Source organism: Lampris incognitus, chromosome 10, assembly GCF_029633865.1.
Source record: "Lampris incognitus isolate fLamInc1 chromosome 10, fLamInc1.hap2, whole genome shotgun sequence".
Classification (NCBI taxonomy): domain Eukaryota; kingdom Metazoa; phylum Chordata; class Actinopteri; order Lampriformes; family Lampridae; genus Lampris; species Lampris incognitus.
The window spans coordinates 47,790,986-47,805,709 of NC_079220.1; the positions used below are offsets into that span (position 1 = coordinate 47,790,986).

Sequence of the window (14,724 nt, forward strand, 5' to 3'; positions counted from 1 at the left end):
CGATCTGCTGCAGTTCAAACCGAGCATCAGAATGGGGAAGAAAGGTGATTTAAGTGACTTTGAACGTGGCATGGTTGTTGGTGCCAGACGGGCTGGTCCGAGTATTTCAGAAACTGCTGATCTACTGGGATTTTCATGCACAACCATCTCTAGGGTTTACAGAGAATGGTTCGAAAAAGAGAAAATATCCGGTGAGCGGCAGTTCTGTGGCCGAAAATGCCTTGTTGATGCCAGACGTCAGAGGAGAATGGCCAGACTGGTTCGAGCTGATAGAAAGGCAACAGTAACTCAAATAACCACTCATTACAACCGAGGTATGCAGAAGAGCATCTCTGAAAGCACAACTGAGGCAGATGGGCTACAGCAGCAGAAGACCACACCGGGTGCCACTCCTGTCAGCTAAGAACAGGAAACTGAGGCTACAATTCGCACAGGCTCACCAAAATTGGACAATAGAAGATTGGAAAAACGTTGCCTGGTCTGATGAGTCTCGATTTCTGCTGCGACATTCGGATGGTAGGGTCAGAATTGGGCGTCAACAACATGAAAGCATGGATCCATCCTGCCTTGTATCAACGGTTCAGGCTGGTGGTGGTGTGTAATGGTGTGGGGGATATTTTCTTGGCACACATTGGGCCCCTTAGTACCAATTGAGCATCGTGTCAACGCCACAGCCTACCTGAGTATTGTTGCTGACCATGTCCATCCCTTTATGACCACAGTGTTCCCATCTTCTGATGGCTACTTCCAGCAGGATAACGCGCCACGTCATAAAGCTCGAATCATCTCAGACTGGTTTCTTGAACATGACAATGAGTTCACTGTACTCAAATGGCCTCCACAGTCACCAGATCTCAATCCAATAGAGCGCCTTTGGGATGTGGTGGACCGGGAGATTCGCATCATGGATGTGCAGCCGACAAATCTGCAGCAACTGCGTGATGCTATCATGTCAATATGGACCAAACTCTCTGAGGAATGTTTCCAGTACCTTGTTGAATCTATGCCACGAAGGATTAAGGCAGTTCTGAAGGCAAAAGGGGGTCCAACCCGGTACTAGCAAGGTGTACCTAATAAAGTGGCCAGTGAGTGTATATACATATACATATATATATATGATTTATATGTGGTCACAAAATACTTAATCAATGATTAATAACTCATTTATTAATGTGTTATAAATCATTAATAAGATGATATAAGGCATAAAAATTAAGACTTTTTGGGTTGCCAGGTTGAGAGCCACTTTTCATGAATACGAGAGTCTCCGCAGACAGCCTCTCAGAAACCATGAGACCAGCGAGGCCTGCCAATTCACATTCTCAGTAAGCAGCATATAAATAATGTAACTTGAAAATATCATGCCATGTATATGCAAAGTTGCTTTTCGCACAGCAGCAAATGCATCCACAGTTACAGAGGTTAAGTTTAGGGTTAAGGCATGGTACTGGTTGGTGTGGCTGCCATGCAATGGTTCGGCTAGCTTTGTCTAGTCATGTGATTTCCCAGAGAATACCTATGGACATTTTGCCCATGTGGGCTCCCTACCTACAACCCAAAAATGTGTTGTTATTAATTTGTTATCAAAATTAGTACTGATTTATACTGCATTAATAATTGAGTTATTACATTATCAAACATGCATAAACCCTTTATAAAGTATGCCTTATTATAAAGTGCCAACCATATGATCATTAATTCAGCAAGTTGCCGTGGTTGTGATTTATCTCCGCCCCCCATTTTTCTCCCCAGTTGTATCTGGCCAATTACTCCACTCTTCCGAGCCATCCCAATCTCTGCGGATCCGGGGAGGGCTGCAGACTACCATGTCTCCTCCGATATATGTGGAGTCGCCAGCTGCTTCTTTTCACCTGACAGTGAGGAGTTTCACCAGGGGGACATAGCACGTGGGAGGATCATGCTATTCCCGCACTAGTGCAGCAACCAGGACACATACCCACATCCGGTTTCTCATCTGCAGAAACAGCCAATTTTGTCTGTAGGGATGCCCGACCAAGCCGGAGTGATCTATCTTCATAATATTTCACAATATCAGAATCTGTCACAGTGTCGCTAAGCTAGTGGAGGGTTTAGCTAAAGGACAAGTGCTGTCAATTTTGGGTTCACATCCTGGAAAATAGAGCCACTAAGGCCCTAAACTCACAAGTTTGTAAGATTTTACTCACCTGTACTTTACTTAACTGGGAGGAGCTGAACTCTGAGTAACTCTTCTTCTGAGGCGTCCAGACACGAGACAGGAGCTTTTCATACTCCTCCCTCACCTGCACGGGGTGAAGAGCAATAATCCACAATCAGTGTAAACAAAGAAGATTGATATCATGTTACTTACTGATCAACAAATTTAACATGGAATAGAACAGCTTTATTGTCATTGTACACGTACAATGAGATTAGGTTTGCAGCTTCCGCACTCGATACTATAAAACAATAAATATGGTTAAAAATAAAACGAGAAATGAGATAAAAGAGCAACAAAGTAGCAATAGAGTACAAACAGTATAAACAGCATCCGGCAGCAGTAAATGGGTGCTACAGTTCAGATGTGCAACAAAGCCAGGGGAATGTAGCGATAGAGTCTATAGAGAGCACAATGCGGGTGACTGTATTAATCCCTGAACCCTGCAGGCAGACAGTATATGGGGGATCCCTGGTGGGCTGATTCACAGCGGTTACAGACTCTGGGGAAGAAGCTGTTTCTTAGTCTGGAGGTATGGCCCTATAACGCCTGCGAGATGGGAGTAGCTTTTATTTATATATCTATATTATTGATCTTTGCAGAAATCAGTTAAAACAGCGATTAACTGATTTCAATCCCTTTTTAAAGCGCTATTTGCAAAAATCAATTATATATATATATATATATATATATATATATATATATATAATGTACGACTACTACGGCAACTACTGTTACTACAACTAATACTGACAAAGAGGCAATGATAATGATAATAATAATAATACTACTAATAATAATGATAACAATAAATATTTATTTCGAACATGTAAATAAGCAGTCAATAATCTGAAGTGATAAAAAAATCCACACATCAAAGTCAGTGAACAAATCTCCGTATGCATCAGATTATTTGTTATATGTTCGAAAAGGAGTAGGAGGAAGTATACACTTATTTTTTCTACCCCTTCTCACCTACTCTTAAGTTAATTCAGCTACTATACATTTCAAACTCAATTCCCACTGTACTGTGTAGTTCATATTCAATGCAAGTTGTGCTGCACAATACAAACTCAACTACTGTAAACAATAAGAGAAAAAAGAAAGATAATAATAAATAAAAATTGTGTTGGTATAACGATAATGAGAATGGTAGTGATAGTAATATAACTTCACACCCAGTTTCGGGTCACAAATCTGAATTTTATGTGTTTTTATCTCAGTAACAGATCCATTGCTCATAGACTGAAGTGCTCATCCGTTTTTTCTGTTTGTTTTGTTTGAGTGGTAGTGGGGGTGAGGGGTCAGGTTTGTGACAGACCTGTTTAGAGAGCAAGCAGTGCATGATGAACAGCAGGGCCCCCTGCACACTGTTGAGGATGGTGAACAAGTAAGACATGGCTATCGTGCCCGCCCCGAACTGGAAACAGCCAAAGATCCACATGGAGCCCAGCACACAGAGCTGAGCCACTGCAGTGACAGTGAATGCCCTGTGGGGGGCAACAAAGACACAGCCTGGTTACGCCAGACGAACCCAGAGCAGCAGGACTGGATATGGGCCTCATGTGCTTATGAGGCTTATGTAACTCACTTGATTTTGCGTAAGTTATTTAGGTCAGGGTTCAAACTCGAAAACTTCTGTGCAAGCTTCCAGACAGTGATGGAAAAGAAGATGATGTTCACCTGTAACAAAACAGAATATCATTTATTCATCTATCTTTTCCAAAAAAAATGTCATTTCAAGGGCTTCATCCCATTTAATCTTTTTATTTCCTTACTTACTATGATGATGACACAGGCAGGACCTAAGAAGCCCCAGATAAATTCGGTTTCCACGTTTAACCAACAGCTTAAAAAAAACACACACACACACACAAAGGATTTACCAAGAATGCCACAACGCTGGTAATATCAGATATCAGATTGATGTCATGTTATATTTGAAACTGTTGGTTGTAAGAGGATATTGGATAGTCAGAAGACAGGGAAGAACAAACAGATAAAACTGGTGTTTGTGGTGGGAGCTTACTGTCGACTGGTGCCGTAGCCCTTGTTATCAGCTATGGCGGAGATGGCGACGATCACAGCAGGGATTCCATAGCCACCTGCCATCATGTAGGTGGTTTTGAAGGTTGTGTTGAAGACCAGCACCACCATCCTGAAGAGCTGTATGCCCTCCAGACACATCCAGCAGAATGCTGCCAGGTAGAAGAAATGCAGAAGACCTGCTACCACGGCACAGCCAGCCTAACATAGCATGGGGAGGAAAGAGGATAAGCAATATAAAAGCTAAAAAAAAAGGGAGAGGGATGCTGACAGATGACAGGTTGGGTGACAGTGCTTAACTCTGTGGTTGTTTTGGAACCATAAAGCACACATAAATTATTCAGCAGCTGTGCTGAAATATGTAGTCTTGCCCTGTGTTTAAATCATTTACAAATCTTCACTGCACACACTTTGGACCAGGTATGAATTCTGACTACCCGCTCTGGGACATTGTAGTAATCGTTTAAACAAATTTTGTTTGTGTAGTACATTTCCTACATTAAAGGGCAACTTCAAAGTAAAGAAGGAAATTAATTTCCCTATACCAAGGATAAAAAGCGACTGCCTGTGTGTGTGTGTGTGTGTGTGTGTGTGTGTGTGTGTGTGTGTGTGTGTGTGTGTGTGTGTGTGTGCACGCACATGCATATGAGGTTGGTCTATATGACATAATGCAATAACAGGGGGGCAAAGCATGTGTAGAACAAAAGAAAATGCAGGGGAAATTGCTGTTTTTGCCATTGTTTGCTATTTGTGCATTTACCCGGTTCTCTGTGCGGGAGATGCCGGCGAGGAAAACGAGGTTGGCGAGGAAGAGGCTGATGCAGAGGTGTAGGTGGATGGTATTCCGGGTGCTCTGGATGGAGTGGATCAGTGCAAATGTAAGGATGCAGAGAATCAGGCACAGCAGCGACAGGGAGAGGCCCATCCAAGTAATCAGCTGCAGCTCAAATGGATGCTGTTGGGAGAAAGAGAGAGAGATACAGAGGAAAAATGTGGGCAAAGAGGTTATTACATAGATGAAAATCAAACTCTAAAAGTCAAGCTGTTATATGCTATCAGCCTTATTGTGTGAAAAATTAGCTTTCGATCCTTCAGTATCAGCTCCACGTATCATAATGAGGCAGAATTCCCCAAATAATTCACTATGAAGTTTAAGTTTCCTTTATTAATCCCCTTGGGGAAATTCAGTTACTGCAAAATAACCCATCCTAACTGTGATCTGTGTAGCTAGGAGCAGTGGGCAGCCGCTGTGCAGCACCCAGGGACCAACTCCAGTTTTTCTTCCATTGCCTTGCTCAGGGGCACAGTCAGGAGTATAAACCCTAACATGCATGTCTGTTTGATGGTAGGGGAAACCGGAGCACCCGGAGAAAACCCACCGCAGACAAGGGGAGAACATGCAAACCCCACACAGAGGACGACTTGGGATGACCCCCAAGGTTGGACAACCCCGGGGTTCAAACCCAGGACTTTCTTGCTGTCAGGCGACAGTGCTAATCACTGGGCCACTGTGCCGCCCAAATTTGGTATTCACCCACCAAAAAGGACAGTGTATAACTGGGTTGGACCATTGACCCTACTGATGATGCGTTGTTGCATTGCAAACTGCATAGAGAAACCGAGAAACCCTGACCTCAAAGTCGTAGAGGGCCATGAGCACGGCAAAGCTGCTCAGGTGTGTGCAGGAACACACAGTGTGGCTGGAGTTGGACTCCACAACACTGCAGCCATGGGCAGACCAGGTCCCACTCTCCGCAGAGTCCCAGTACACACAGGTGTGGTTACTGTGGTTGAGCTGCAAAACAGACTAACAACGGCATATGTATGATGGTAAATCAGATTATGACGGCGGATTACATCACATTAAACACAGAATCACAAATTGTGAATACGGTGGAATGTTTCGCCACACTACTAACCTCCGTTAAGTGGTGGAAAGTCAGTGTGACCGGCTCTTTCAGGAAGTCTCTGTCTCTGTTACTAATGGAGGCGGTCAACACTTTTGAGTTGATTCGGTAGCTTTTGACTCCTTCATCTTTCATCCCGCTGAAAAATCCGTCAGTGTAGTTTTCCAGGTTCTTCCACGTTAGCAAGGAAATTGTTGCAAAGCCTGTTACAATCACAAAACGACATACTGGATAAGGTGAACATGCATTCATCCATTCATTTGTTTGTTTGTTCTTTCTCTATACCTACTCAAACCATTTGTTTTTTTTGATTTTCCCTCCTTTTCCGCCCCGGTTGTATCTGGCCAATTACCCCACTCTTCTGAGTCGTCCTGGTCGCTGCTCCACCCCCTCTGCTTATTTGGGGAGGGCTGCAGTCTACCAAATGCCTCCTCCGATACAGGCGGAGTCGCCAGCTGCTTCTTTTCACCTGACGTTGAGGAGTTTCGCCAGGGGGATGTAGCGAGTGGGAGGATCACGCTATTCCCCCCCAGTTCCCCCTCCCCCACGAACAGGCGCTCCGACTGACCAGAGGAGGCGCTAGTGCAGCGACCAGGACACATACCCACATCTGGCTTTCCACCCGCAGACACGGCCAATCGTTTCTGTAGGGACGCCCGACCAAGCCGGAAGTATGACGAGGATTTAAACCGGCGGTCCCCACGTTGGTAGGCAACGGAATAGACTGCTACGCTACCCAGGCGCCCCACTCATAACCATTTACAGGGTCATCCAAGGAGGTAAAGGGTGAAAGGCAAGGAGGACAACCTGGACGGGTTGCCCCTGATACAAATGAATAATCTAGAGACTCTGATTCACCTAACGTGTGTCTTTGGACTGTGAAAATTTAAACTCACACTGAGGCCTCTGTGCCACGTCTTCACCCATGACATGTAAGTTCAAATGTGGTTTTGGTAATGGTAACAAATATGACCAGAGCAATATTAGCGATAAAGATAATGTGATTTATTGACAAGTGTTGTGACCTGGATAAGAGGAAGCATTTCCTGCAGCCGTCTCCCACTGGATATCCATTTGGCCATGTTCAGAGGACAGAGTCATGGGTCCCTCAGGTAAGACAGTGCTCCATTCTAACAGCAGCTCCAGCTCTAGACCCAAACACAAAGATCACCTCTTTATAGGTATTCATCAAATGTCAATATATACTAGGTGACTTTAACATGTAAAAGGCCCAGACACCACCCATCAGCACACTCACAAACACACATGCATACATGTGCTTGGGCCTAAAGCCTATACTAGGATGTATTGCTGCACGATTAATCTAATCACAATCGCGAGGTCAGCCCGTGCAATCACATAACCGCAAAAGGCAGCGATTTAATTACATGCGTGTGAACGTCTGTTTGTGTGCCGTCTGCATATCTACGCCCATAATTAAGAGATGACCAATCAGTCTCTGTTGCAGCAGTGAAGCGTGTGCAGTCGACGGTCACATGACTATCCAGTGTGCCATGTGCAAACCAGAAAGAAGGAAAAAACACGGCCTAGGAGCCTAGCCCAGGAGCCTAGCCTAGGAGCCTAGGGAAATAAAAACAACACAAAACAAAACAAAAAAAGAAGGAAAAAATGGACACCGATGACAACGAGCAGGTTTTAATATGGAAGCCCGAGAAATAAAGTCAGAATTCCAACAGATAAAGTGGTAATTAAATTTTTTTTTTAATGTGGCGGAAACGGGCTTCCATAGGTTAACGCTTATGAACTGGTGGCTAAAAAAAACAACAACGATATTTTGGATTCAAACTCAGCGACATTGAGCAGAAAGAGGCACTGTGTAAAACATGGAAAACGGAAGTCGCTACATGTCGCGGCAACACGACAAATTTGTATTATTTGTATATGTATAGATTTGTTTATTACATCACAATCGCAATATTGTCCACAATAATCGCAATATGACTTTTTCACCAAATCATGCAGCACTATTAGGATGTATAGTCACACACACACACACACACACACACACACACACACACACACACACCCGTATCATACAGGTAAAATGCCTGACAGTTTTTCTTTCACATTATTACAACTTTCTCAGGGTGGAGCGCACCACATTGCAGTACATTTTGTATATTTGCAAGAAATGTGCTGTCTAGATAAAAGCCTCACTGAGTGATAGATGCAGAAAGAATTTCTAACCACTGGAAGAAAAAAAAAATCTGTCCACAAGTTGCACAACGGCGATATCGAAAGAACAAATCACCTTTCGAATGGAACATGTTGTTATGACAACAGTACACATGTCATAATTATCAGGACATATATCACCGCGAACGAACCACAAAACACCAATGTGTTTGTTTTATTTTTTTGTTTAACAACCAAAAGGTAAAGTCTGTTCAATAAGACAGGAGTTAGGCATTTTACCTCATCGGGGGCTACAGCATTTGACAAACCTTATTATTTCATATTTTTGCTTTGTAGAGCGGTGTCCAAATATCAAAATTCAAATTTTAACAATCAGCTATGAATAAACCTTGCATCATAGGCAAAAAAAAATCCATCAGTGATATGTCTAACCTCTTGAGCTGTATTTCGGAAGAGCTATATATCACATACTGTATATCACATATGAGCCGTCTGGGTAGATATAGAACACTTTTTAAATGTATTCTTTTTTAATCTAGATTTACATTTACTCATTTGGCAGACACTTGAATCCACAATGACCTACGTAAGAGTCAGCACTTGGCAGATAGATTCAAGTGTTATCAGCTGGCAGCCGAGTGTTAAATAGTCATCACATCCTTGCACAGAGTGCATGTCATGTCAAGTGGAGTTCATGTAAGTGCGCCTTACACCAAGATGGGAGCATCAAGTTACAAAATCGAATGACAAAGCCACATATCAGTATAACGTACATCTCATCATCACAAGTGCATGTGAAATTAAGTGCAGGAAGTAGAAGTGCACTACCGGTGATACTGGTGTCTCATAAAATAAGTGAACACTAGTAGCATCAGACACCATTTATAGTATTAATTGATTGATATTGGCTGCAAAGTGCCAGTAGCAAGTGTAAGAGTCTTGCTTGGAGATCATTTAAGAAGAAGTGTAGGTCTGGAAGAGGAATTTTCTTCAGTCTTTCTTTACCTGTGTGAATTTTGGACATCTTTACATGGGGTTTCTTCACGATAGGTCCTATAAAGACCAGAGCATTCTCCACAATTTCCAGCACGGCAGACACATGGCTGTTGCCCCTGAGGTCCCCGCCAGACAGGAGCTCATCTACCATAGCCAGCAGTCTCTAAAATCCCACACGAGGAGGGAAGGGGGTTGGGGATAAGTGGAGGGGGTAGAGCAGAAACGTATTCAGGGGAACAAAACAAAAAGCCAGTCAGAGTGAGGGAGACGGTCAGGCTGCATAGCGACTGTGCTGAGCCTAAACAGATTGCAGTGTTATGGTTAAACTTGTTGCATCATGTGACAAGAGCTGAAGGATGTGTTGTGTGTTGCCTGTGAGACAAAACCAGCTCTTAGTGTATTTGAGTTGGGTTCTGCTGTTTTTGAAGGGAAATACCATCAGCAAGTCCTCTGCGTTGACATCTTTAGGAGTTTCGCTCTCACTAAGCTCCCGACAGCTTTTCTCCAACAGGAGCTGCAGATCTTGTGCGCCTGGGAGCTTAGAGGAAGGAACGAAGAGGTGTTTAAAAAAGAGATAGGCATGAGAGAGAATTTATTGGTGTTGCATATTTTGAACAGATGAATATTCTCATCTATACAGTTTATTCTAGTTTATATCTACCTGCTCATGATTATGTCCACTCATGAATGCATCACAGTTCAACTCTGTGGAAAAAGGAGGAAAGAGCCTTTAGAAATGGTTTGCATTTGGTCAACATATTTTGAAACATTTTGAAAATATCACCAATATATACTCCTATTGGTATATTAGACTAGCCAGGTATCTATCGTCTAATATGATATTTACTATACATTTTTTTACCCCCGCCCCCCCTTTGCTCCCCAATTGTACCCAGCCAATTACCCCACTCTTCTGAGCCATCCTGGTCACTGCTCCACCCCCTCTACCGATCCGGGGAGGGCTGCAGACTACCACATGCCTCCTCCGATACATGTGGAGTCGCCAGCCGCTTCTTTTCACTTGACAGTGAGGAGTTTCACCAGGGGGACGTAGTGCGTGGGAGGATCACGCTATTCCCCAGTTCCTCCTCTCCACCGAAGGGGTGCTAGTGCAGTGACAAGGACACATACCCACATCCGGCTTCCCACCCACAGACAGCCGATTGTGTCTGTAGGGACGCCCGACCAAGCCGGAGGTAACACGAGGATTCTAACCGGGATCCCTGTGTTGGGAGGCAACGGAATAGACCGCTACGCTACCCGGACGCCATATCTTTACATTTCTGTACGGACACTAGTAATACAGTATACACCACCACAAATACCGGTTGAAACCAAAGCTGGTTCCATTACCTTTCATTTGTAGGATGATTGGTGGTGTAATTCTTACCGGTGCAAGGCTTCTCTTTGTTGCCATAGTTAGTAAAGCCTTGGTAGCATGTACAATAATGGCTGTCGGCTCCAAGGTGGCAGGTTCCATTTCTGCAGATCGTCTTATCAATTGTACATTTGTCTAAAAATGAAATAAATTAACCATAAGTGGGTTTTAAACAACATGGAACAAAATAAATAAATAAATAAAAAACCAGAACGACTCAATCACTATTATCCAGTGTGGTAACTGAAAATGTTTAAAGTGTAATGCAGAGGCAAAACTACCATATATGCAGGTAATGCAGCTGCATTGGGGCCCACAACAGTTTCGGGCCCCCATGCATAGACCTCTCTTTATCTCACCACTATCGTATCAAAGATCTCGAGCACTGAGTCTACGGTACACAGTATGTTCAAAAATGTGCAAAGTGTGCCCGCATGTAATTATGGACACACGTACTACTGAATAGCAAAATCCACACAGAGCTTGCTAAGGGTCAAGACTTGACACAGTGAAAGCCCGGGGAGTGCACTTATGATATAAGTAGAACTTTCTTAGTGAAAGCTGCATGCTTTCACTTCTTTCATTCGTTACTGACGTGACGTTATGTTATATCTGATTATGATGGGCAGGCCAGGGCCCATCTTTCATTGGGGCCCGGCACTCACTCATCACGCCTGTGGTGTAATGCATAGAACAAAATATACAGGACGAAAATCTCCGGGCTGTCCTTCATTAAGCAAAAAAACTGTCACAGATTAGACATTTTCACTTGTTTTGGTGAAAGGTGGATTTCTCTTTGAAGCATCACTTCATAAGACTTACTTTCACATTTCTCCTCATCCCCTGTGAAATCAGATTTCCCTGATCTCAGTGCAAAGCCCCCATTGCAGACACAGTGGTAACTTCCCTCGGTGTTCATGCATGCGGCATTCTGTCCACAAGGATTGTCTTGGCACTCGTTGATATCTATATGAGCGAGAGAGAAAAAAAGATGACATTTCGTGAGGATGAGAACAGCTGAGAGAGACAACCACAACACAGAGATATCAGTGCTTCTTCACCTTGACCACATTCATAAGGATCAAGTCACTAGCATGGAGAGCAAAAGCACCGCCGATTACAGGTAACTGGCGCTAATGATCCCCCCCATCAGAATCAGACTCTCCTCCATATGAACAGAACCAAATGTCATCATAGGCCCAGCACTACTTTTAGTGGTTGCATCTCACCTCTGCATGTCACACTGTCACCACGAAACGTCTCCACGCCAGTAGTGGAGATAAATCCCACATTGCAAATGCAGGCATAGAACGGGATCGCATTCAAACACTCGGTGTTTGGTCCACAGATGTCTCCATTTTCCAAACACTCATTGATGTCTTGAAGCAGAAGAATTAGACGGGTCTTACATATTCAGCTAACAAAACACAGCATTACTACAGTATATGGATGACTCTCCTCTTTATTCAGGGTTAGGGCAAGGACATTATTTACCTTTGCAGGTTCCAGATGTTTCTGGGGTGAAATCGCTGGCTTTTGATGAGGATCTGAAGCCATCAGCACATTTGCAGTAGAAGCTCCCCACCGTGTTCTCACAGACTGCATCCTCACCACACGGGTGCTCAAAATCCGGATCGTCTTCATCAACGCATTCATTATAATCTTCGGGTCCAAAGCCGAAAGAGTTATGTGGAAAGGGGGGGGGGTAGAACACTGATCAGCACTTCACTTCACTTAGTGTTGAGATGAAGCCACTGTATTTAAAGCTATCTGCCTGTTTCTCCATGGTTGCGAACAAATAAGAGATATCAAGGTAAAAATAAAGACAAGTTTTATATCCTACCAGAGCAGTTCTTGCCAATGCTGGTATATCCCAGAGGACAAGGTTGTGACAGCTCTGTCAACAGGAGTGTGTGAAGCGCTGCAAAGCACAAAGAGACCTGTCAGACTCTACAGGTTGTTGTCCACACTCTCTGGCTGTTAGTCAGTTCACAGATGTCATCGGCAACCATGCCAACGCCCCATTAAAACTCTTTTAGTAGTTTAGGTAGATTAGTCAATTTTTTTTAAAATTTTGAGATACTTTATTGATCCCCGTGGGGAAATTACGTTCTGCATCTAACCCGTCCTAGCTGTGTAGCTAGGAGCAGTGGGCAGCCGCCATGCAGCGCCTGGGGAGCAACTCCAATTTGTCTTGCCATGCCTCGGTCAGGGACACAGACAGGAGTATTACCCTAACATGCATGTTTCTTTGACGGTGGGGGAAACCGCAGCACCCGGAGAAAACCCACCGCAGACACGGGGAGAACATGCAAACTCCACACTGAGGACGACCTGGGATGACCCGCAAGGTTGGACAACCCCGGGGTTCGAACCCAGGACCAGGAAATGATGCTGCTTGTGAAATTGGTCAGTAGATTCATGATGGTTGAGTAACTACATTGGGTCAGGGCACTGATGAATACTTTTGCATGTTATCGAAATTGGCGTTACATGTGAATGCTCACTTTAATATGGCACAGGATTTGTTTTTGCATCAGATTATTTTTCAGGCAAATCTCAAGCAAAATTTGACCCCACAGATTAGGTCCGTTTTAAAAAACGTGTTTGCAGTTTTAACCAGATCCTGCAAAAAGGTAAATACCATTATTCTTTTCCCTCATTTCCTTAGATTGTTACTTCAGTGTCTGTGCACAGGGTTTTCCCATTCTCCCCTCTGAACTATACATGGTGGTCTACAGAGTCCTACTTCCTCTGTGAGGAAACCATCAGCTGGCATGACTATTGGTAGAGAATGACTTTATATCCTTAGGCTGCATGAATAGAGTCCAACCACAGATGGTTGGACTCTATGGACAACAGGAAGGAAGATCATTCTGTCAGATTTATCTTTATGTTGAATTCTTTCTAATCCATAGAAATGATTAGTAAATATTTTGCATTTTCTGATTCAGGAAATACGTTTAGCCAAAGTGACTCACACGTGAGTTAGGAAATTAGCATGGATTCATTCGTGTGTCAACCCGCATGCATCTCAGAGCACCAAATAGTCATCGTCTCATAGCCGATGTCAAGTCAAGAGCAGTTAGTGTAAGTGCACAGCAGGTAGAGCACCAATAGTAACACAAGTAATAGGGTAATTCAAAATACAAATTAGCCAGGCAATGCCACAAATCGCTATTACGGTTTTGCTTGGTTAGCTATCTTAGTAAGGACACCAAGAGGGGTGATGTGTGTCATGGCAGGTTGAACACCAGGAGGTTGGGTTGCGTGGGCTGGGAGACCGGCGATGCCCATTATAGATGAAAGCGGGCTGGACTGGGAGCTGTCCACCGAGCTCGAATAAATACAGCCGTAATCAAGATGTTTTAATTAAGTCCAGACTGTTGAGGCTGCATTTTTTTAAGTTCTATTTTGCATTTTTTTTTATGTCCACAATACATCTGTCAGTGTAGGAGTGATGCTCCAGCTGCCAGCACATGTCACTAATATCAATATAAATAACCACTATCACAGCTGCACAGCTGTCACCGTGGTCTGAACTGGCCAATATGCGTTTCAGGGCAGAACGGCCTCAGAGGTGTACAGTCATGTTGTATGAACGCCATCCTTATTTCGATGGACTTATTCAACTCTTTGTGCTGGTTGACAGATCATACCGAGAGTGTCTCTGTGTTGTGACCTTGTTGCGTCTGCATGGCAACAGACTGTCATTGCTTTTCTGAGGGAAGATGTGTGTGTGTGTGCGTCTTGCAAAACTGTCGGTTGCTGAGAAAAATGAGTGCCAAGGGATGAGCTCATAGCATAGAAAATATCACTTTAAAGAACAATGGCGCTTTGTGGAGAGGGTCCAAGAAAGTAGATTAAATGAAGAAAAGGCGCTTTGTTCAGTGTCCCTTCTTTTTCTCTTTGCCCCTAGTTTATCAGTCTGCCTTTCACACTCCAAAACACTTAATGGTTGGAAAGTGGATAAGTCATCAGACTGTATGACTTACATTTGGCTTTTTAAATCTCCACTGATCAAAATTTCTAAATTTACACTC

The 14,724-nt window shown here is 43.7% G+C and overlaps 1 protein-coding gene across 1 annotated transcript in view; it reads right to left on the reverse strand.

Annotated features, from left to right (window-relative positions):
* The window catches only part of LOC130119835 (adhesion G protein-coupled receptor E2), a 32,914-nt gene that overhangs the window by 2,553 nt on the left and 15,637 nt on the right, over positions 1 to 14,724 (reverse strand). Inside the window, exons 2-18 of the mRNA XM_056288427.1 lie at positions 12,525 to 12,602; positions 12,176 to 12,343; positions 11,911 to 12,060; positions 11,504 to 11,647; positions 10,694 to 10,816; positions 9,965 to 10,008; positions 9,740 to 9,841; positions 9,313 to 9,466; positions 7,176 to 7,298; positions 6,163 to 6,353; positions 5,877 to 6,050; positions 5,004 to 5,198; positions 4,227 to 4,444; positions 3,980 to 4,046; positions 3,789 to 3,880; positions 3,519 to 3,687; positions 2,187 to 2,282 (exon numbers count right to left, since the gene is read on the reverse strand). Of these exons, the coding sequence (XP_056144402.1) occupies positions 2,187 to 2,282; positions 3,519 to 3,687; positions 3,789 to 3,880; positions 3,980 to 4,046; positions 4,227 to 4,444; positions 5,004 to 5,198; positions 5,877 to 6,050; positions 6,163 to 6,353; positions 7,176 to 7,298; positions 9,313 to 9,466; positions 9,740 to 9,841; positions 9,965 to 10,008; positions 10,694 to 10,816; positions 11,504 to 11,647; positions 11,911 to 12,060; positions 12,176 to 12,343; positions 12,525 to 12,602 (2,288 nt within the window). The remainder of the gene's footprint in view (positions 1 to 2,186; positions 2,283 to 3,518; positions 3,688 to 3,788; positions 3,881 to 3,979; positions 4,047 to 4,226; positions 4,445 to 5,003; positions 5,199 to 5,876; positions 6,051 to 6,162; positions 6,354 to 7,175; positions 7,299 to 9,312; positions 9,467 to 9,739; positions 9,842 to 9,964; positions 10,009 to 10,693; positions 10,817 to 11,503; positions 11,648 to 11,910; positions 12,061 to 12,175; positions 12,344 to 12,524; positions 12,603 to 14,724) is intronic.